We start from the raw sequence: 22,657 nt of genomic DNA, 5'->3' as shown, positions 1-22,657 counted from the left end.
TTAAGCAAAGAAAGCAGCTTGACTTGCACATTACAAAGGAGCACCAAATTGTATGAGACAGTAGAATGTACAGATATTCGCAGCTCAGATCTTATGGACAAAATCACCAACAAAAGCAGCTTAAAACAAAACAAAGTCATCTTCTATGGTCAAATATATGGACAGGTTCCTCAAATATAAGAGAGTTTTAAACTAACAAAGTTTATACAAATCTCAATGCCGCCACTGCCACCAAAGCTGCAGCTCTGAATAGAACATCATTCATGCTTTTCTCAATCTTACCAGCAACTTCTTCCTCCTCCAGCTTTAGCGGACCCGATTTCTTGCTGATAGAGATAATTGTGTCTCTTAATCCGTAGACTGCCCATGAGAGCCAAAACAGCCCGAGTCCAAATCCAGTGTTCAAGAGCTTGGTAGTGCAAAAAGGTACCCTCCCGCCAGCCATTTTGCATCCAATGGAGAAGAGAACAGCGAGGCCTGTTCCAGCAATGCCCGCAGAAAGTTGTGTAAGGAGCTGGGAGATCTCACGCCCTGATTTCTTCAGCGAGAGTGTAGCCGTAGTGCCTTTGTTTTTATCTAAAATCAGCGTTAAAAGACTTTCACAGGCATGGAAATAATTCTTATGGTACAAATCACGCTTTCTTCCTGCTTTTTTGGTTTCTTTCTTCTTCGGCATTGCCTTCCACTTGAGATTGTGAGAGCTGAGCAATTTAATAATGATCACAAGATGGAAGTCAGCGATAAACAGAGAATATGAGTATCAATATCAGAAATTGATGGTTGGAAAATAAATTAACTTTCACCTATAAGCCTGAAACCTACGAGTCTTAAGTCTCAAAGTCAATGACTCAAACAAGCATGGTTCTATATGCGTAGATGCACCGAACAGAGTCTGATGAATCCTGAGAGCAGGATATTATAAGCATCCAGATCAACAATCCTTCTATGTCCGAGATATCTTATATGGATCCTATTCTTTAGCTGGCCAGCTGTTTACCCACAAACGAAAGAAAGTTAAATATGACTTCAAGAAATTTAGAATTATTTTAGAAACCATTTGTGCTTATGAGATTTTCTTTTCTCCTTTCTCTACGTGCTCTTGTTTCTTGCTCGAGCAAGAGGGAGGGACTGCGGTTGACTTGCAAGATGTAAAAAGTAAAGAGGATGCATAACGATTTTCCATAGGTCTAAACACCAAGATTAGAAGTTGGAGCTTCTACTGATCTGAGAATTCAATATGATGATGTAAACCTCCGAGCTTGAACAAGTTAAGGTAAGCTCAGTCAAATGCAGCAGAAAGTGACTGAGCTCGACTCAACTCGCCAAACAACAGATCCAGCACAACCTTCGCTATCTAGCTAATTGGAGTCGAGTTCATTCCCTTTAAGTCAATAACCATCTTGTGTTCTCATATAACCCAATTACTTTTCAACGTATTTAGATAACCGTTATGGTCATATGGGATAAAATTATTTCATGCACTTATAAAGCACAAAATGGCACAAATTGTGTAGCAATCACTACGAGGCTTCAATGAGAGTTCAAATACATCAGGTGAAAAGGACTCGAGATAAAGTTGTTAAATGGTTCATAACAGATTTGCAGACGTATGAAAATAATTTACCTTTGAGCCCAAAATCTTAGCTGCACTTAGGTTGTTTGATAAGCCAGAGCCTAGGGAAGAACAAGCCAAGCTCGAGCTGGCTCGTAAGCCACGAGCTTTCGCGACTACCCTAATTCCGAACAACCACAATCAATGTTTTGATCAGAATACCTAAGTTAAAAGAACATTTAAGGGCTCTAATATATAACTTTTCCACAACCAATTATCCCTTGAACCATTCCCAAGGTGCCCTGACTCCAATGTCACAAACCATGAGGAACACTCGCTAATATTTTAAATATCTCTTCACTGCCAACGCCAACTCTAGAACTAAAAAGAAATTATTAAGTCTATCCTCCTGATGCAGCGCCATACATCAAGGAAACTTCACCTCTACCCATAGAGCACAACAGGCACTGATCATGCTATAAGTCACCACATCACGACCAAAGGAGCCTCAAATTCCACCCTCCAAGCTGCAGATCACATCATATCCACCTCTTTTGCAGATCCAAGACCTCCTAAAGACCCCAGACAAATTCATCAACCCTTTATTTGATATCCCGATTCAAGTAGTCTATATCATCAAGTTCTTGAACATCAATCCTCTAACCTTTCCAGACGACTAGATAAAGATTTTGTTAACATAGATTGATTGTGATGCGACCGTTGGACTACATTGCCAGATCATTCTTGAGCTGTTGTCTTAGGATTAAATCAACAGGGGAATGTTCAGTTTGAATTTAGGTCAAACTTAGTTTTCTTCATATCAATTTGAGCCATAATGGTCATATCAATTTGAGCCATAATGGGACACTGATTTAAATTGAATCTGATCCTTCTTTTATAGTCAAATATTCTTTTGAACTAGAATTGTATGACTTAAACAAAGATTAGAAATACAACCCCTAATGATAGGAAATTAGGAATTATAGTATAAATAAATTTTCAAGGGTCTTCTAAAGGAACTATTATTTTTTTAGGATTAAATGCAGAAAATCTCCCAATAAATATCTTCTTTTGCACTATAGCCCTTTATCTTTTAAAAACCTCCATTGTTCTCCCTCAAAATTTAAAATTGTAGCAGCTACCTCACACCATCACTATGTCGTCACCACTCACTTAATACATTGTATGGTACAACAGGGTAACTACTAGTATACCCATTTTACACTTAGGAATGACAGAAAAGCGAAAGTTAATTAGTGAATAACTAGGTGATCTCTTTCATAAGGCTGAAGTACAGAAAACTCCCCTGTAATTTCTGTACGTACCCTCTTTTTCGCTTTCCTTTCCTGACTTTCAATAACCTATATTTTACCCCCAAAAAATTTCAAGTTGATGCACTTAACCCCCTTGCATTAGGATTCCATCACAGGAGTTGATGCACTTAACCCCCTTGCGTTAGGATTCCATCATAATTCTGTCTATATTTCTAATAATTTATAATTGAATATACTGAAAATACGCCTAAAAATCGCAGAAATATATTAAAAAAAATATTTTTTCCCTCCATAACAAGTATGGGCATTTTGCCCTCTCCATTAACGTCGTAATCCCGTGAAAACATTTCTGAAATTTGACGGGACAAAGTATTAAGTTTTTAAAAGTCATGAGAGAAAAGTAAAAAAGCGGGTATTTACAAAGGAGTTTATATTTTAGCCCTTTCATAAAATTACATAATTTAAGGAAAAATAAAAAATTCTTATGCATTCCCACCAAATATAATAGGTATCTTAATAACTTGCTTCACTGTATCACACAATTTACGCGTGGACTAGTAACAGAATAATAATGGTACTAGGTTTAGTGCTACAACTTTAAATTTTAACGGGGCAAAATATAAGTATTTAAAAGATAGGGGGTAGAGTGCAAAAGCCTTTTCTTGGTTTTGCTAAAGGCCTTAATCCTAAGCCAACTAGAAAAGGTGGCTAGGAAGGCTCCAAATAGAGCTCTAATGGTTCGTTGTACTTTGTTCTTCGTTCATAAATGTTTACTTTAAAAATTAAGGTGTAGCCATAGTTGTATCTCCGATGTTGTTGGCCGCATAGTGCTTCCCAACTAGACTCAAGTAGCACAATTACTTTAATCTCTTCTATTTTCTTCTTTCATTCTCTCTTTCATTCCTTAGTTTTTTATCCTCAGAAGTACAAAAATTCTAGGTTCGTCACTCTTTGTGCACAACAGGTTCTTTGAAAATTCCCTTATTTATCTTGCCTCAACATACATCTCTGGACTTTTTTTCAAAATGACCCTATACAATTTTTTATTTAGGTAAATAACCCTATGAAAAAAAAAATTTGGCAAACTAACCCTCCTTTTGCCATGTAGGAATGACGGTGGAATTTTCTCTTAAAGGCGGTGAATGATTCACTACCTTCACCGCCTTCCAAATTTTTCACAAAAACGGTGAATCATTCACTGTCTTTGCCTTAATATACTATCTTTCTATTTCCTATGTATAATCCTAATAACCACATAAAAATTTCAACAAATCACATATAATCTTAACAACTCAAAAAATCCTAATAATCTATCCATACAATTCTAACAATCTCACTTTTTTCTATTTTTCATATATAATCCTAACAACCATATAAAAATTTAAACAAGTCACATACAATCTTAACAACCTAAAAAATCCTAACAAACAATCTTCAAGAAGGTGGTGAATCATTCACCGCTTAAATAGGAAATTATGAAGACACTGAATTGTTCGCCATCTTCTTAAAGACGGTGAACGATTCACCACTTTTAAAAGAAAATTCCACCTCCGCACTAACTTGGCAAAAGGAGGGTTATTTTGCCAAATATTTTTTTAGTAAGATCATTTAGCCAATTATAATATTTTTTAGGATTATTTGGAAAAAAAATTCCTACATCTCTCTTATCGCTATTGCAATTATAATGTGAACATTCAAAAATTTTCTACCCTTTTAGCCTTAAACATCAAGGCCCTGTTTGGTTTATAAGCAGGGATATCCCTAGGGTATCCCGGTTAATTCCCCAAATGCAAGGAAAAAAAAAAAAAAAAAAAAAAAGGTCTGAACAATTAGTCCTTAATGGGTTATCCTAGGACAGCCCGTCAAGAGGGAAACAGCTTCATTCCAGGTTTGTTCCATGGGCAATTTTGAAATTATCTAAGTATATTATATTATAAAAATTATAGTATATTATACTTGTATGAAATAGATATTTATTATAGAGCATGTAATTTAATATAAGATATTTAACATATTATATTATGTTATGTTATGTTCTTTTATTTTATATTTTATCATTCTATATTATTATTTATTAGTACACAGTATTGTAACATAGCATAACATATTTTATATTATACTATATTATAGTGCATTGTATTCTACTATTTGTTATAGGTTATATTGTATTATACCATTATTAAAATATAACATAGTAAAAAATATAATTTATTATAGTTATTTCATTATTTATTATAATATAAAATAACTACATAATTAGTATAGTATATTATTTTATTATAATTCAACGATACTACATTATATATTTTATAAGGTTAATTTATAAGGAAAAAATATAGATAACCCCCCTACATATATTGTAGGTTGCACTCTAACCCCCTTGATTAAAACAAAGAAAAACACTTATCTCCTCTTAATGGAATAGAAATAGTTTATCAGGTTACAATGTTAAAAAAAAATAGTGAAATAACTAAAGTACCTCTATTTTACTCACTTCCTCTTACTCCTCATAGGGCCTTCTTCACCACCTCCTACGCTGTCGTGGCTACCACCAACACTGCCACCCTTTCATTCTTTGCCTTAATTGCACCTCCACTACATTCTCCATTCAGCCCTCATCCGCCTTGTCCTCTCCTCAATCTTCTACTTCCATTATTCTCTTCCTCTTTTACCTATACATGCAACTACTATGAACTCTATTTCATCTTCTTCATCTTTCACTCATAGGAATAAGTCACTACATCGTATAAGTCGAGAAGAAAAACAAAAATTGCTTCATTATGGTCTGAAAAAGCGACAAGGAGATGATATCTTGGAAATTTGCTCCTTTTCATATCTGTTCCCACCCCTTGGGAGGTCCTAAATACATGACTACTCGAATTACGGTTTTGGGCAATTAATATTGTAATTTGAAGTGGGAAATATATGAGAGAAGGAAGAAAATGAGATAGAAATTGGAAAGAAGGACAATTGTGGTATAGAACTATAGATCGAGAGAAAGAAGGACAATTTCAATTTAAAACTGAATTTATGACGGAATTGGAACGACAAGCTGATGGAAAAGGGTAAGTGCTAACGGCATATTGTAGGAGGGTTAAGTGTTTTTTTTTTAACCTAAGGAGGTTAAGTGCAACACGTATTATATTGAGTGTAATATACTAAATTTCAGTTTAGTATGCTGAGCTTTACCAAATAGAATAAAGTACAGATGAAATAGGTGCAAACACAATTTGGAATAGTGCGTATTGCTAAAAGATAACATGGGGCCAAGTTTGGAGGAAAATAGATCGAAAACGAAGTTTCTAGAACAAGTTTCTGAAAGCTGGAACTTAAAAGAGTCCAGACCTTGTCTAGGAATTCCGGACCTTGAAAATTTTGAAACTTCGTTGTCCAGACCCCACTGGAGAAGTCCGGACCCTAAGTCGTTTTTGTGCAGGATAACGTTCGGAATTTGGACCTTGGGAGGGAAGTCCGAATCTTGAGGGGTAAAAATTCGGACCTTGGAAGAGAGACCCAAACCTTGGCTGTGAAATGGTCTAGAGTACCTTCGGGATCCAGATCCTCTCGGGAAGGTCTGGATCCTCCTGTGCCGGAGGCTGTGTATAAGAAGGGATGTTTTATACAAAATATTGCAACTCATGGGTTAAGTTGCAACTGTTACAACTCTTTTTATAAGGGACCCTCTCATGAGAAAACCCCTCTTTTTATAAGGGACCCTCTCATGAGAAAAGAAGCCCTAATCCATTCTTCTCCGCATCCTCTTGCTCTCTTCTTCCTCTTCAACCCTCTCTCGTTTTCCACTCCATTGATCCATCTCCTTCTAGCTTTGAAGGAAACGGAATCCGGATTCGTGCTCCTTGGGACACATGGGAGGGATAGAAGCCTCAAGAGAAAGAAACGACGACTTTCAACCAAGCGAGCTTTTCTTGGAGAAAAGGGTAAGCTTGTGAATCAAGGTGAGTTGCCTTGAACTCTTAAATCCTTGATCTAGTCGTTGTTGATTTCATGTTTTGAGGGTTTTGGAGCTAATTTGGCATTTATCTGTGTTGGAGACATGATGTTGGCATCATGTGGAAAAATCTAGGGTCTTCTTGTGGTTGGTTGTAGAATCCCCCAAATTGGTGGGAGTTTGGTTGTGTTGGGAAACCCTAAGCCCTATGTGCAGCAAAAGGTGATGTTTGTGTATTTCTTCTTAGGACCAAGTGAAGTTCGAGAAGCCGGCGACACATGGTAGACGTGAAGTTGTGGTTCAGGGTGAGTACTCAATCCGAAATGGTCCTGCTCCACTATTCGGTTCGCCCGTTCCTATCCTTCTCTGTTATTCACTCTTGCTATGGCCGTGATGCCTCGATAATTTAACATATGCTTGTATGAGGATAGGAATCATAGGATAGATGTTACATTTCAATTGTTAACTAGCATGCCTGGCATTGACACTATACTTGGTGATATCCACAGTTCATCATCTTCATATTATACTTGATTGCCTTGTAGGAGAACTCATGATTTAAACCCGCCTTGTAGAGGCACTTATGATTGACATTGGAGGCATGTTAGTTGGGACCTTCTATGTGGATATGTATCAGTAGTAGCAAACTTCGCCTTGTAGGGGCATCATGACTTGACATAGCCTTGTAGGGACATTGGCGCCTACTCATATGTGATTGACATATTCGCCTTGTAGGGGCCATTGAGATTGGTTATATTTATTGGATCTGCTACTAACTCTTAAGCAATGCATATGACTATAGCTTGCAACACAGTGACACTAAGATAGACATTTTGAGTGGTCGTTCCCCCAGTCCCCTTCAGAGTAGGCAGTTGTTGTGCGGCAACCGTGGCAATCGGCTTGCATAGTAAAGAGCTATGGGGGCCAGCCCGACCTTGCATGCAACGAAGTAACCGTGGCAGTGAGTTCCCCGCAATGCTTCGTCGACATGCTTAGGCCGAATCCCTATGACCGACCATTGGTTAGATTTGGGTACGGTTGAGTAGTTGGAGTATTTGGAGGCATTGATGCATGACTATAGTTAGATTATTATTATTGTTGCATTATGATGAGCTTTGTTTATGGTTAAGTAGTATCATAGTGCAGTTAATTCCTTATAGCTTTTACTCATGCCTTCTCATCCACTTTCAGTATCTATCTATATTTTCGAGTGAACCAGTGGGTGTATGTCGTCACTTGCGGCCTGCTTGTCCCACTGGAAAACTTGTCCAAAGTTTCTCAACCTACATCGTTTTCCGGTGATGCGGGCTTAGAGGAGCGGGACACCGGGTGAGGGCACGTGCAGATAGTTCTCAGACCGAACTCTAGATTTTGTACATTTTGGGGTGACCATTGTATTAGCAAAATTTATAGTCATCCTAGGACGTGTACTCTTTTGTCAAGTAATCTATATCAACGCCATACAGGCAGGAGCAGCCGCCCTAGTGTTTGTGGCGGATCTAGTCGCATCCTCAATATGAGCTTCCGCTGTGGCTCGGGGAGTGACATTGAGAGAGTTAAATGCATTTTAAATATATTGATTTAGTTGCATTGAAGATCAAAATTGTTATGTGAACTACTATATTTTTCATTACTCTCTTCTATTAGAGAAAGAACAGCCAAACATGAGAATCTTCAAGCAAGCGCAATTTTACTTTTGCTTTTGCATATCCCAAAACAATGAATTATCCCGGGAACAACAAAGTTATCCTGAAGAAAATTATCCCGAAACCAAATGCACCCTAAGAGATTGATATATACCTATGCCGTTCTATTGAGGTACTAATCACATGGAACCAAGAGCTCAAATCCTTCTTTATTACCAGATCAATGAATCATTTTATCAAGATTTTACACCATAGAAGCTCCGGTTCCCACTCTCCTCCATAATAGAACCAGGAGTTACTTCTTGCATTGTAAAATTACAGAGAAGGAAAATTTCAAACTATCAACATGTTAATTTGTTTGCTAATACCAATTATATATATTGAACATAAATGGTACCATGTAATTTTCCAAAACTAAAAAGACACTTGCAATAAATATTGCCGAATCATTAGAAATAAACCTTTTCAAAGGTGCGACTGTCTCACTGTGTAGCCCCAGGGAAGACACTTGGTTGTTTGCTCGTGAATGTGCACGAAACTTCCTGCTTGCATAGCAAATGCTTGTTAGCTTCAAAGTATAAAGTTATGGTAATGAGAAAGGAAGAGACTAGGAGAAAGTTAAGACCTTGAATTAGACCTCTTTTGGGGATTTGTTATCTGAACAAACCCACTTCAATGCTTTAAAAATCCCAAAAAAATTTGAAACTACTTTAAAGTGTCCCTCCTACAGAGATATAAGATGGTGGTCAAAACCATCATGAAAGAAGTATCAGGCAGGTGCTTCGTAGGTAGCGGTTCCAACCACCATTTTATAGCATTTAAGAGAAGAACTAAAGCACTTTTGGTTTTCTTGGTCCCTCTAAAGCATCAAACAGGTGTGTTTTGATAGTGCACTCCCAAGCTGGGCCTTAATGGCTAGTCCACAAGATATACATACAGTAAGTACACAAATATCTGTTCAGAGGATATCATTCTACATAGCTGTATCAATTTGGCAATTCGCATAAGTTGAAAAAGGTGAAGCCTTACAAGATGCAAGAAATTCTGAGGTATCCATTTATGATTGCCTAACAAAGCTCAATGAAATACAAACTACTCATCTAGCAAGTAGTTAGTACGGTAATTATATAGACGATCAAGTGCATCCATTAATATTTGACCTGATCAATACTTATCATCCTATCACACAGAAATTTATAGTATCAAGAAACTTGGTTCAGAAACTACTAGAAACTACCACTTGCTAAATCTCAAAACGTCACCTTCAACTGTTCAGGTTGATTTTTATCTTGAGACAAGGCCAATAAACTCTTGCAAACTATTTGGCTGCCCAACAAGACCTTGTTCGCTCAAATGGCTATGTAGACATGCTCCGTTAACATAGATGATGGAGATCAATTTATATTGATTTATCATCAAGACTCGTAACACGTAAAGTAAGAGTGATGTAGCAGTTACTCTATTGGAAGTAATTCGAAATCACATATGAAGTTGAACTGTCTACCATGTAGAAATGTGTAAGTATAAAGATGTCTTTATGTAGTGCATATTAATGTCACCCTTTATTTGAGGAAGCGAAAAAATTTAAAGAAAAGCTGTACCCAATTTGGTGCTAATGTTGTCTTTGCATGTCGATAAACAGTGACATGTTGCATATGTACAGAAGCAAGAAGAAAATAACTGTAGAAGTGTGAATCAAGGGTGTGCAGCGTCATAACCACACACATCAAAAGTCAATATAGTTCTCTAACAACATTCTCTTATAAAATATTCATTATGTTAACTAGTTGACAAGAATAGATGGCACGGTTTTGGTTTAGTTGACAAGAATTGTTATAGGAAACCTGAGACCTACATTTTTTTTTTTTTTTTTTTTTTTGAGAGATAAGACCTACATTTTCTCCCCAATAAATGCTCGCTTTGTCGATAATGTAACCCTTTTGAACTTTTTAATATCAAATCTCTCGCTGAAACTGTTGAGAAATTATCGAGCGTACCCCTCCCTTATCTCGCAAGTATCTTAGTGCAAGGATTAAAGTGCTGTGACACGGGGTCGTGCCGGAAACTTGCCGACACGGTACGGCACGGTGCGTGACGAGTCGTGCCAATGCGTGCCGGTCAAAAAAATTCTTGTGTGCCGACACATAATAGCATGAAATATTTATTTTCTTTAGCAACAAAATATTCTAACTATTTATTATGTCTTTTTATCATATCTTTTGAACTTTATTGAGGAAATTACTTACTAATTTAAAGAATAGAGGGTTTTGAGCTGTGCCATTGGCGTGCCGGTATCTTGTTGGCACGGTATAGCACAGTAGATACGGCCCGTGCCGACGGGCACTTAAAACTTTGCCTTAGTGTATCCATCAAATAACTGTCAAGTATCCAGTAATTTTCTAGATTTTTCAAAATGTCGGATACTCTTATGAAGTGCCTGACACATATCGGGCGTGTATCGCGCGAGTATAGGTATACGATACGTATCTGATACGATATGGGGAGTAAAATGAAGTATTTGTGAATCATAGCTTAAGATTAATGATTAATTAATAAAAATGTATGGAGACCCCTCAACTGTAGACCACTTCAAAATGAAGTACTTTTTTTCTGTTGATATCTCTTTGAATTTTTTATTATGTGGAATTGAGTGACTTTAATCAAACAAATTAGACATCTTAGCATATTAATTGATGATTTTATCAAATTTACTAATTCTAAAACATTTCTAGCAAATAGGACTAGAGTTAGAAATCAGACCAAAGCACTTAATAACTATTATATGATACTTAAGTACTTAACTCACAAGAACAATTCAAACTAAAAATTAGAGTTAAGAAAGTGCTGATTAAAAATTAGATTGTTAACCCTTAATACCTAATAAATTCATTAATTTTAACAAAAATCAGCACCTCAAATGATTACTAAAAAATTAACATAAAATAAAAATAACATAAGTATAATAAAGATAAAAGGTGTCAATCAAAACAAATTTAATCTTAAATCAACCATAGTTATTGGCACATTTAATGCACAATTCAAAGCAAAGGGCAAAATGGCTAAAATATTTATTTCTTCTAGTTTTTACAGGCAGATACCTCCCATGGTATTTTTCAATGTTTCTAAGATTTATGAGGTAGTTATGATATTACAAGATCTGGAGGGGCATGTGTATAGTTATGGGTGACTGGATAACTATGTGGTAAATTATCGCAAAAAAAACAAACAGATTTCAAACAAGTGACATACAGTACAAGTGGAGGATTCAGTAAATAACATAAATATGGAAAATTATGCTATTAATTGAAGAAACATTTGGATTTCCACAAAGGAGATAGTGGCCTACCTTGTAAAGTATGGAACTAGCATTGGAAGCTTGCTACCACCTGTCGATCTTTTTGACAGATTAAACTCTGCGATCATCGAAAGTAGATCTTGCATTTCCGCTTCATTACCAGTAAATAAAACCTGTCCACTTCTATTAACAGTTAAGACAGATATCTGTGGCTTATTTCCAAAAAAGCTCAACAGCGAATGAGGGGTATAAAAGTGACTTTGTGGATTCAGGAAAAGCTGGGGCTCAGCCATTCCAATTTCATAAAGACAGAGATCCAGATTAGGAATAAATGCCTGATGACACACGCCGATAGCCACATTCCGAAATCCCATGAGGTCAGATAATAAAGCCATATTTAGGCCTTGTTCGGTCAACTTAGATCCAGAAGTAAGAAACTTTAGAATCTTTTCATGTCTAGTGCACTGTCCAGCAATCCCAAAACTGAAAAGGATGGAATCAGGGCGAGAATCTGTTTCAAGAACAACCATCAAAAAAGAAACATAAACAAGTCAAAAAAAATCATCCCGAAGTAGTGCAATCATGCCACTGCATTCTTCCCACGCACACCATATGAATAGCATACAACAAAATAGATTATCCTATAGAAATTTAGAACTGTTCCATCTAGAGATGGAGTCACATGGCCAACGGAACAAGGCTTTGCATTGTCATGTAGCGCAAATGCACCCTTAGGCAATAGATGTCACGCCCCGAGCCCCACCTATTTGGTCGGGTTCGGGCACGCCGACAGACCGCCGAACGGGCAGAGTTTCCCCTGTATGTCCTAGGCGTCGCAATCAATACAATTACAAAATGTTCCAACCAGGAATGATAATCAACACACAGATTGCATAAGGAAGTATCAAAACATAACAATAGACTTTGATGTCGCCTAGGAAACAAACGGACAATCTTGAATTTAAAGGGAAAGGAAATAGACTTTTACTAGTTAGTAGTGGATATGCATTCTAATCAAGGACTTATTTTCTCGTCGACACGTGCCAACCAATACCATACGATGCTAACAAAGTATCGGCATGGTGAAGCCCCTGTTTCTACGGCATAGCTTAGAAACCTCTTCTTCAAAACTTTCAACCTAAAATTGCTTTCCAAATTCTTTCATTCTAATGCTCCTGCATTTGGTGGCATGACTCTTGTCAAAAGAACCAAATTTAAAAGCTGGTACTAGTGATCAACCTTGCCTAATAGCTGCTACAAGAGATGGGTGGTTGTCCAAGACTGTTGGGTTGTGCAATCAAGCCAATGAAAGGTGCTGTAAATGTACATAAAGTTAGTTTGTATCTGGTTGTTTTTTGGAATTTGGAACTTGGATGTCATGGTTGTATTAGAACAACTTGTTGAAACCTTTATCTTATATAATTGGTTCAATGCTATAACGACAAGGTAGTAGTCTGCAAAATCCCAAGTCTAGTGGTGATAATGTCAAAGACAAAAGTTTCATGATATAAATTAATAATAGCAATGTCTTTCCAAGTATAAAAAAGTCATATGCTTAAATAAAAACAAGTTTTTTTTCCATTTAGGAGTAATAATGTATTAAAATACTTCGTTCAAAGATACACTAATAACACACATTTCTATTTACAATCACGTAAACCTGCTAGAGATAAGGCACAAACCTTGCACGTCAATAAGAACAGGTTTTTTCTCCATTGGAATAATACATGATGGGCCACAATCTGAAGATAGAGAATTGCGTTGTCCTCGATCATCGAGATGATGAGAATTGAGATGTAAAAAACCGCATCTCACTATATCTTGCCTTCTGCCATGCGTAGGAAAATGAGTTTGAAGCTCCTGTATCATAAAAGGTAAAAGCAACATAACTTATAAAGCAGATAGGATCTCCTAATCAAGAGAAATGCATAAACGGAATAATATATAAATAAATTAGTCAATAAGCACAAATTATTTTGCTGCGATTAGAAAATGTTTAAGAACAGATGACGAATTGATCCAATATTATCCATTTGAAAGTTTCGCGCTGATGCAAACCAGTTCAAATTCTTAAATGTTGTGTTGACTATTTAAGAACCAGTTCCTCAATTTGCAGAACAACTAATTTAGTTTGATAGCCTTAAAATTGTCAATTACCAATTTTATGCATCCTTCATGCATTCATAAATCCTCTAGATGCCAAGGATTTTTGGACATAATCAAATGTGAATCTGATTATCTATGAAAGATTTAGTTACTTATTATTTCCCTCTCAACAATAAATGGGTAAAAGATAAAACTGAGTTACATCTTCATTATGCTTACCAAGTCTTAGAAGTTTAATTTAAGATAAGGGAACCTGTACTAGGGACCGTCCATGTTTCCTTTGTATGGCCAACTAGGAAGCTGATGGCCAAGTGGCCAACTGATGCAGCCAAATTAGTGTACTGCAAGGTGGATGTGTGTTACTCTGGCAGTCCAGTGGGAAAAAGAGAGAGAAGAAGATAGAAATATAGAAAGAAGAATAAGAAAAAAGAGAGAGAAATAGACAGCCAATACAGGCTTAGATAGAAGGAGAAGAGACGGCCAATCTGGGCTCGGAGAGGAGGAAAACATGGATAAAACCCTAAACCATCAAAATTAACTCGTCCTATAAACTGATTACAATTTAAGGCCTTGCTACAGACACCTCTTACCATCCCAAATTTAAACTAGTCTCTTGATTTTAAGGATCTTATTCTATTGATTCACTAAATAAGAAGCATATCAAATTTTTTCTTCACAAAAGATTCTCTCTAATAATCAACTTATCAACTTAAACAAAAATAGAAACTCATAATGCACGGATCCTTTAAAAGCTCGACAAATTAGTGCAAGCAGTTAAAGTGCTAACGGCCAGAAAAAACTCCTCTACAGACAGTACAGAACTTCACTATTCCAATGGTGACAGATCCTAATGGTTCACAGTCTTCCACCGTGCTGCAACAACAACTAATAATGCAACAACTAAGAGAGTCACCAGCAAAAAAATCAAACTCCATCAGCTAACCTGCGGCCACCACTAGAGCCAAAAATTTCACACAAGATTTGGGGTGTTGAAGTGGAAGTGCTGAAATTTAATAGAAAATTGGATTCGAAAATTTTTCAGAGTTGGATCATCAATCTAGAGTATGCAAACGCAAAGCTTCTTCAATTGGTATCAATTAAACAAGGCTCGACAACTACTGTATCCACACGCAAAGGTTCGAGGTGCGGCATACACCTGGTGGATGCATTAACAAGACAGCGCACGTAGATCTGACTGTGATGTGACTACTTGGGAGGAGATTAAAACCCTTCTAAAGCAAATGTATCTCCTTCTTGATTATCATCAAAATTTACAATTTTATTGCCTAAAGTAACAAGATAAGCCTCATTGAACAAAATTGTACGAGCTTTCCTGTCGCACGAAATTGGTCACATCTAATAAGGTCTTAGTACCCAAATATCACACTAGAGAGAAATGGCATACAAGACAAATTAGTTGGCTTAAAATTCAGGACCATTGATGAAATTTCAACACTACACTTCAAATCTAACACAAATTAAATAGAAGAGTGTGTAGCCAAAAATCCAGTTTAGAGTCTTCTTCATTTGCGCCAAAGCCACAAAACACTTCGAAACAAGTTGATTAAGCCTTCTGTAGTCGAAATTGATACCAAAAGATCAGAATTATGGCAAGGTCAAAAGTGTTTCAAATCTTGTGAGAAAGGACACCTCCCATAAAACAGCCCTCGTTGACACATGAGGCCGTTGTAAATGCTCTCAAAGTTTCACCAACTAAAGAAATGCAAAAGATGAAAAATCCTTCTATAGAAGTAAATGGTGACACACAGTCTTTATTCTCATCATGCTATCAATGCAAAGAATTAAAATGTGAGAAGAAATTAAAGATGTCACAACATTTCAGGACCAACATGACGTGTGGTGGAAAGATTTTTCCAGTTGTTCATCAACAATGGCTATGCAGAAAATATTGTATCCACCAATTTAGTGAAAAAGCTAAATTCTGAAATAGAGTGCAAAGATTATTCCTACCCACTGGCATAGCTTAACAACAATGAATGGACTATCATCACATACCACTATTTGGTGGAGTTCACAATTGGTCCTAATTGCAAAGAGGAATTCGTGTGCGATGTAGCTCCAAAGACTATAGCTCATATTCTTCTCAGGAAGCCATGGATATATGATTGTCCAGGTTTCACATTCTGGCTATCTCAATACGTACGCGTTCCAACATCACAATAAGAAAATTGTGCTGCACTCAATGCGATTGGAAGAGCCAATTCAACCAGCCATGAAGATCGGATTTAGATCCGTATCCCAGTTGGAAGTTGACTACATCAAATCATGAGACTCGAGAATGAGTTTACGCGCATTGAATGCAAGTGATGCGGTCAAAACAATAATTAAAAATTTAAAAGTATTTTCATATAGTTTTCAAAATTTTATTTTAATATTTATTTTTAGATTTTTTTAAATATTTTTAGGATATTTCATATGGACTAAATCCTTAAAAATTAAGGATTGATTCTGGGATTTCTAAATATAGGTGAGATTTTTTTTCAGAGAGGATAATGTTGGATAAGCAAACTCCCTAGAATCAAAGATTTGATTAAGATTACAATTAGGGTTTATTTTATATGAATTAGGCTAATGCCTAGCGTAGAAAAAAGAGTTTCGAGAATAAAATATTATTTTAGATTTCTGATCATTCTTTACACCCATTTGGCCGAATTCCAGCATGTGTGGCTTAATTCTTCTACTTCCTCCTTCCTTGCATTTTTGTTTTTCCTCTTTTTTCTCTGCATGCTACAATACCCGCGACTGTAGTATTTTCACAGTACTTTTGTAACGATCCGACTCGCTAACAATAATAACTCGTTGGGCCCAAACCACCGGCCCAAAACGCTTAAGCCCAGTTATTATACAAACTGTCCAAATTCAGAACACAGACATACAAAGCAGAATTACAAAGTGATGCGAGATTTAGAGGTGGCTCCTACAAGTTCAAGAGGTGGCTTCCACCAAACCCGTTGGTGTAGCACTTTGCGCCGCATAGCACATAGCTCTCACACTTCCGGCTGGTATCGGCTCTAATACCATTGTAACGACCCGACCCGCTTTTTTGTTGGAAATAATTCATCAGGAGCTAGCGGGTCAGGTCGTTACATTTAGTATCAAAGCCGAATATCAACCGGAAGTATTTGAGCTAAATGCTATGTGGGGCAAAATACTACATCAACAGATTTGATGGGAGCCGCCTCTTGAACCTGTAGGGGCCACTTCTAGAATCTCACATCGTCTGGTAATTCTGGTTTGCATCTGTGATCTGGTTTCGACCAAGACGAGGACATCAGGGTCTAAATAGAGGGAATTTGTAACACTCCAATAATCCCACATTGGATGAAAAAATAATTCTAATTGGAATATATAAGACCTCGTATGCTAATAATAATAACTAGGCTTAAGCATTTTGGGCCGGTGGTTTGGATCCAACAAGTTATTATTGCTAGCAGGTCGGGTCATTACAACTTTTAACCTACTACCTATGTCAAAAAGCTCATGCATAATGGAAATGAGCCAATGCATTGGACTTACTAGAATAAGAAAGAATCTCTGATGGAAAACCAACCAAAGAGTTTCTCTTTCAAAAATCAGTTTGAAGAGGCAACTCAAATTTTATTTCATGAATTTTACACATAAAACATTCTAAGAGAAGGAAAAAAAAAGGATTGGAAACTCCTTTCAAAGTTCTAAAAGTTGTCCATACAAGTAGCAAGGATACCCAAATAAAGTCACCCCTTTACTATCCCAAAGAATGTTCCAAAAAGCGGTCTATGCTGCCGCATATGCGGTCCGACCATATATACGGCCGCAAAAGCGGCATTTTTTTTTATATGTTGAATGAGATTGTTTGGTTAATGATTATACATACACATATCTATTTTCATACAGTTTTAGTTTTAGTAGGTATTATTCCTAATATATCTAATAATTCTAATAGTTATATCATTAATATCAATGAGTAGTTTTGTAGTTGTTAGATGTTTTTTTTTTTTTTTTAAGTGTTGGCCTGTCTGATGACTTGAATGATAGTTTATGAAAAAAAATATTGTTCTTCAAAATAGTTTAGCATACTATTTTTTAGAAAATTTATTTTTATTTGACATTTTNAACTAATAATTAGCAATTTACTCTTAATTATTAAATAGAGAAATAAATAGAATGTTGATGACTTGAATGATAGTTTATGAAAAAAAATATTGTTCTTCAAAATAGTTTAGCATACTATTTTTTAGAAAATTTATTTTTATTTGACATTTTTTTATCACTTCTCATCAACATTCTATTTATTTCTCTATTTAATAATTAAGAGTAAATTGCTAATTATTAGTTTAGTGGTACATGTGTGCGTATGAGGTCCTTTACTTGAAACTAATTATTTCAATTTGTGAATTTTAAATTATTCATTAGTTATTTAGCTTTGTTATATTTATATATAATTTTAATAGCTGAGCCGCCTATGCGCTATGCAGTGGGGAGCCGCATGGGTACCGTATACCGTATTTTGGAACATTGACCCAAATGGTTGTGCTTTCAAGGTATTAGGCCTTTTAGTATTTTGGGCTTTACTTTTACAATTTGAATAGAGAATTGGATATTGATAACCTAAAGTCTCCTTTAAACTTATATCTCTCTTTCCCTATTGTCTTAGAATCGTTTCTTTCCTAGGTTGTTGAACCTGATCTAATGGGAACACGTCATTTCTCAACAAATCAACCTGTATGACATTACGGACTATACAAATTCAAGGATTTTTGGCAAACCCATATAGTTTTTCAATTGTAAATATAAATCCTTAAAAAAACTTTTATTTCTAATATTACACTCATTTGCGCCACTTCGGCAAAAAGAAGCAATCATTTACCACTTTCAAAATGCAGAGAATTATTTACCTCATTCTAGAATTAGTAAACCATTCACCACACTCACATAAGAATTAATTTTATTGAGGTAAAGTATTACTTTTCTAAGTTCGGCTTCAACAGATATATACCGCTTTTACAAACAGTTAGTGGCTCATCGCTTTTATGAGTACCCCAAATATTTTAAATAAAGCGGTAAACAATTTGCCTCATTTAGAAACGGTGATTTGTTCACCGCTTTCTTTGTTTCCCGCCTACGTGGCATAATTAAGGCCTAATTTTGCAAATAATTTTTTTGAAGGACTATTTATACAATTATAATATTTTGAAAGCCTACATATGAAAAAAGTTCTACAAATTCTTTGGATTTCATTTCTCTTTTTCTTCCCCTTCTTGATCTGCAACACACCAAGAAAAAACAAACTTGAAAAGTTTGCTTGTTGGCAGTTGAGAATTTGACATATGATATTATATCAAAATTGTATCTGGGATGCTTTGACCAACGACCAAATCTTCTCGGAGATGGTGACGAACAACTAATACAACACAAGTACCTCCGGGAAAGATGAAGATCTGGACAAACAGAAGCACTATACAGTATAACCAGAAGCAATTGAAATTTCTACGAGAACAACTAGGCTTGACGCCACCAAGCCCTCATCCCGTGCTAAGTAGGGTCTACTATGTTCATCCTCAAACGAAACGATGAAGGACCCATAACATATTTTTTTTATTTGCCAATCAAACCTATCTTGAGCTGTCCATACTCTTGATCAAAGTGTGGGCTAAAAGGCTTTCCTGGTCACCCTTATGCTACCTCATTCTCACACAATAGCCTACTTGGATTGCGAGCGGCATACCAGCATCTTCTTCTTGCACGCGATGCAACCTTCCCACCCATCTAAAATGACCTCTCTTTCATTTTCACTTCAATTAATTGCAATCCTCCGACTTCGTGTAACCACTTATCTAGACAAATTAATGGCTCTCTCATTCAGATTTCCAGTGTAAAATCCTTTATCAGTTTTGAATTATGAACAGGTCAAACACGTAACAATCCAAGCATTAAACACCGACGAATCATCATAGTTTAGTAATTTTCAGTGGATTCTTTGTGACGGGAATTGCTTCAAACGCGGAGTTGACCTCGGACGCCCTTTGATTATGTTCAGCAGGGCATAATCGACTGATGACACTAATATCGATGCCTCCGAGACCTAAAATCGGAAGCGGAAGCGGAAGCGGAAGCGGAAGCGGAAGAAACTAACCAGTAGGATCAGTAGGATAGATGACAAGTACGGAATATTTGTTTAGCTCACTCACCTGATGAAAAATAGGCGGCGAAAAGGTTGGTGAGGTCACGAGAGAGAGCTCCGCCATCTTCGTCGAGCTAACAAGCGCTGCTGAAAGCCCAATTTGATAAGCCGCGGATGAACGAGTCGGCAGGGGAATTTCTACGGAAGCGAGACCCACGGCCACAAGCCCGGGGGGCTCGCACCAGAATCAGATAAAATGGAAAGGGCGCTTTTTAAATTCCAAAATTTGGGTAGCCGAAAATTTTCGAAGGGGAATTCGACTCTACCGGCTCGCGGGCTATGTGGTCGTGCGGGAACCTTCGGGATCCCATTTGGACGGCGACGACAAAGAAGGATATTGGAGCGTTTCGCAGATTTTTTTTTTTTTTCCTTTTTTTTTTTATAACTGTTCTTTTTCTTTTTCTTTTTCTTTTTCTTTTTCTTTTTTTTTTGGCCGATAACAAAAAAAAATTTATTTGATTTTGAGTTTTTACCGACTTTTTAAATTTTATAAATTCGATTTAAATTTTTAATAAATTGAGCAAAATACTCTTATTTGTCTTTCTCTTTTTTTTTTTTATACTCGTCGTCTTGTAAAGTTTGTCTTCTTTCTCCTCGCTGCTTCTTCTTTTCTTTTTCCTCCCACTTTCTCTTCTTTCTCCTTTTCCTCACCACCCCGATGTCACCGCCGTGCTCCTCTCTCTTACTTCACTCGCTTCGTACCTCCGTTGACACCAGCTTGGATATTGCACATAGCACAATGCAGCAAAAATACATACCCGTTGATGGTGACAGTAATGGTAATGAGAGTGCTCGAGGTTTTGATGACGACGGAGAGGGAGAGGACATCGGAGCTGCGGCGGTGGCTGTAGCAAAATGCAAGGGAGAAAGATGTAGTAACAAAAAAAAGATATAGAGGATAAAAGAAAAAATAAAGAAAAAATAAAGAAAAAATAAAGAAAAAAATTTCTCCTAAAAAAACCATCATATATTGTGACCGCTAAAAATAAAGAAAAAAGAAGAAGACGAAAAAACTGTACTATTTGAAATCAAAGTTGCACTGCTTGAAAATAAGTTGCATTGGTTAAGATAAAATTACACCATATAAAATAAAAATTACATTATTTTTGGACTAATTACACTATTTGAGACCCAATTATACTATTTGAGAGAAAGAAGAGAGAAGAATAAAACAAAATTGCACAGTTTGAGATGAAAGTTATTCTACTAGAGAATAAGTTGCACTGATTGAGTTAGAATAAGTTTATCTCAAATAGTGCAGCTTAGTCTCAGACAAAATTACACCATCTGCCACTCCCTTCTCGTGCCTATATGCTCCCTGAGCTCCACTCCCTCTACCGCTACCTCATTCTCCTTCTCTCATCCTCCTCCACCTCCTTCACGGCCGCCACCGCCACTGTCGCTATTGCCGCCACCATCTCTGTCGTTGCTATTGAGGAGAATTAGCATCAGGGGGACAATCAAATTGGCATCAGTTAACAAATTTTAACTAAAAGAACTCAATTAACACAACTAATAACAAAATATATGTATTCAAACTATCCAAAATGATTGACAAAACTTACCAAAAGATAAGATTGTGTGATCTTCCAAATTGAATCGAACAAGAATAAAAAGGGCCCACTCTGCTTTGATCATAAAAGGATCAAATAACTGGTGATTTAATATTTTAGATTAAAACTATGGCGACGACGAAGACGATGGCAAAAACGACGATGACGACGACAAAGACAACAACGGAGACGACGGCAATAGCCACAGCGGAGATGATTGTGACGACAGCGACGGTGGTAGCCACGAAGGAGGCGGAGGCAGATAAGGGGAGGAGTAGAAGGTGGAGATAGATGGAGTAGAACTCAGGAAGCACGTGGGCATGTGTAATGTACCCGATTTTTAATATAAAAAAATAAGTGTAAATAAAAATAGTGTAAGACACTATTTTTATTGGACTTAAAGAAGTAAAATATAAGTTGAAAATGACTTTTGTTTAAATTGGAACGAAAATAGAAGATTTAGAATTTTCTGTAAGAAACGGGGCTGATCTTTTAGCAGAAAATTCACAGTGTCAGAAAATTATGAAAACTTGAGAATATGTCGGAATTATTTTTCTGAGGCTAGATTTAAAGTTTCGCGTCATTTCGAAATCCGAAAAGTGAAAAATAAAATCTGACTACTATCTGCTAGAGATTTTAGTCGGTAGAGCCTTCGGTGACCAAAAATGGTCGAAACTGAGAAGTTAAGATTTCGTTTTTCTTGTTAATTTAAACCGAGCCTGACTGTCAAATTTGAGTGCAAATGGACATTCAAAATGGCTCCGGCGAAAAATTTCAGATTCTGAACTGCTAAACTGAAAATAAGCTATATGTTGAGGGGCCTATGTATGTAACAATTATTTCTTCCCCTTTGTCCTGGTTCAACCCGAGAGAGAGAGAGGAAGCAAGTCTTCTCTCTTTCTCCCTTGTTCTTTAGCTCACACCTCACATCTCTCTTTCCCTTAGCTTTCTCTCTCTAGCAATTTCTCCATTAAAAAGAAGAAGTTGGAGGAGATTAAGTTGGAGATGAAGCTTGGTGGTGAAGCAAGCTCTCCAATGGTGGATTTAACTTGGTGAGCATGGTGACCTAAGGTGAGATTTCATGTTTTAAGCTAGGGTTTG

The 22,657-nt window shown here is 36.6% G+C and overlaps 1 protein-coding gene across 4 annotated transcripts; it reads right to left on the bottom strand.

Moving 5' to 3' along the window:
• LOC109719314 lies at positions 1-20,292 on the bottom strand. 4 transcript variants are annotated; one of them, XM_020245901.1, is made up of 6 exons: positions 20,011-20,287; positions 13,399-13,576; positions 12,052-12,227; positions 11,768-11,889; positions 8,883-8,963; positions 1-701 (listed from the first exon to the last, which is right to left on the bottom strand). In XM_020245901.1, the coding sequence occupies exons 1-6, from the start codon at positions 20,065-20,067 to the stop codon at positions 203-205; spliced, it is 1,113 nt and encodes a 370-aa protein (XP_020101490.1). In that variant the 5' UTR covers positions 20,068-20,287; the 3' UTR covers positions 1-202. The 4 variants fall into 4 exon arrangements, with proteins under 4 accessions (XP_020101490.1, XP_020101487.1, XP_020101491.1 ...); XM_020245898.1 differs by having other exon boundaries at positions 11,768-12,227; positions 20,011-20,286; XM_020245902.1 differs by lacking the exon at positions 20,011-20,287 and adding an exon at positions 14,042-14,155 and having other exon boundaries at positions 11,768-12,227.

Source organism: Ananas comosus, linkage group 13 (genome assembly GCF_001540865.1).
Source record: "Ananas comosus cultivar F153 linkage group 13, ASM154086v1, whole genome shotgun sequence".
NCBI classification, from domain to species: domain Eukaryota; kingdom Viridiplantae; phylum Streptophyta; class Magnoliopsida; order Poales; family Bromeliaceae; genus Ananas; species Ananas comosus.
This window is presented reverse-complemented; position numbering and strand designations above follow the sequence as displayed.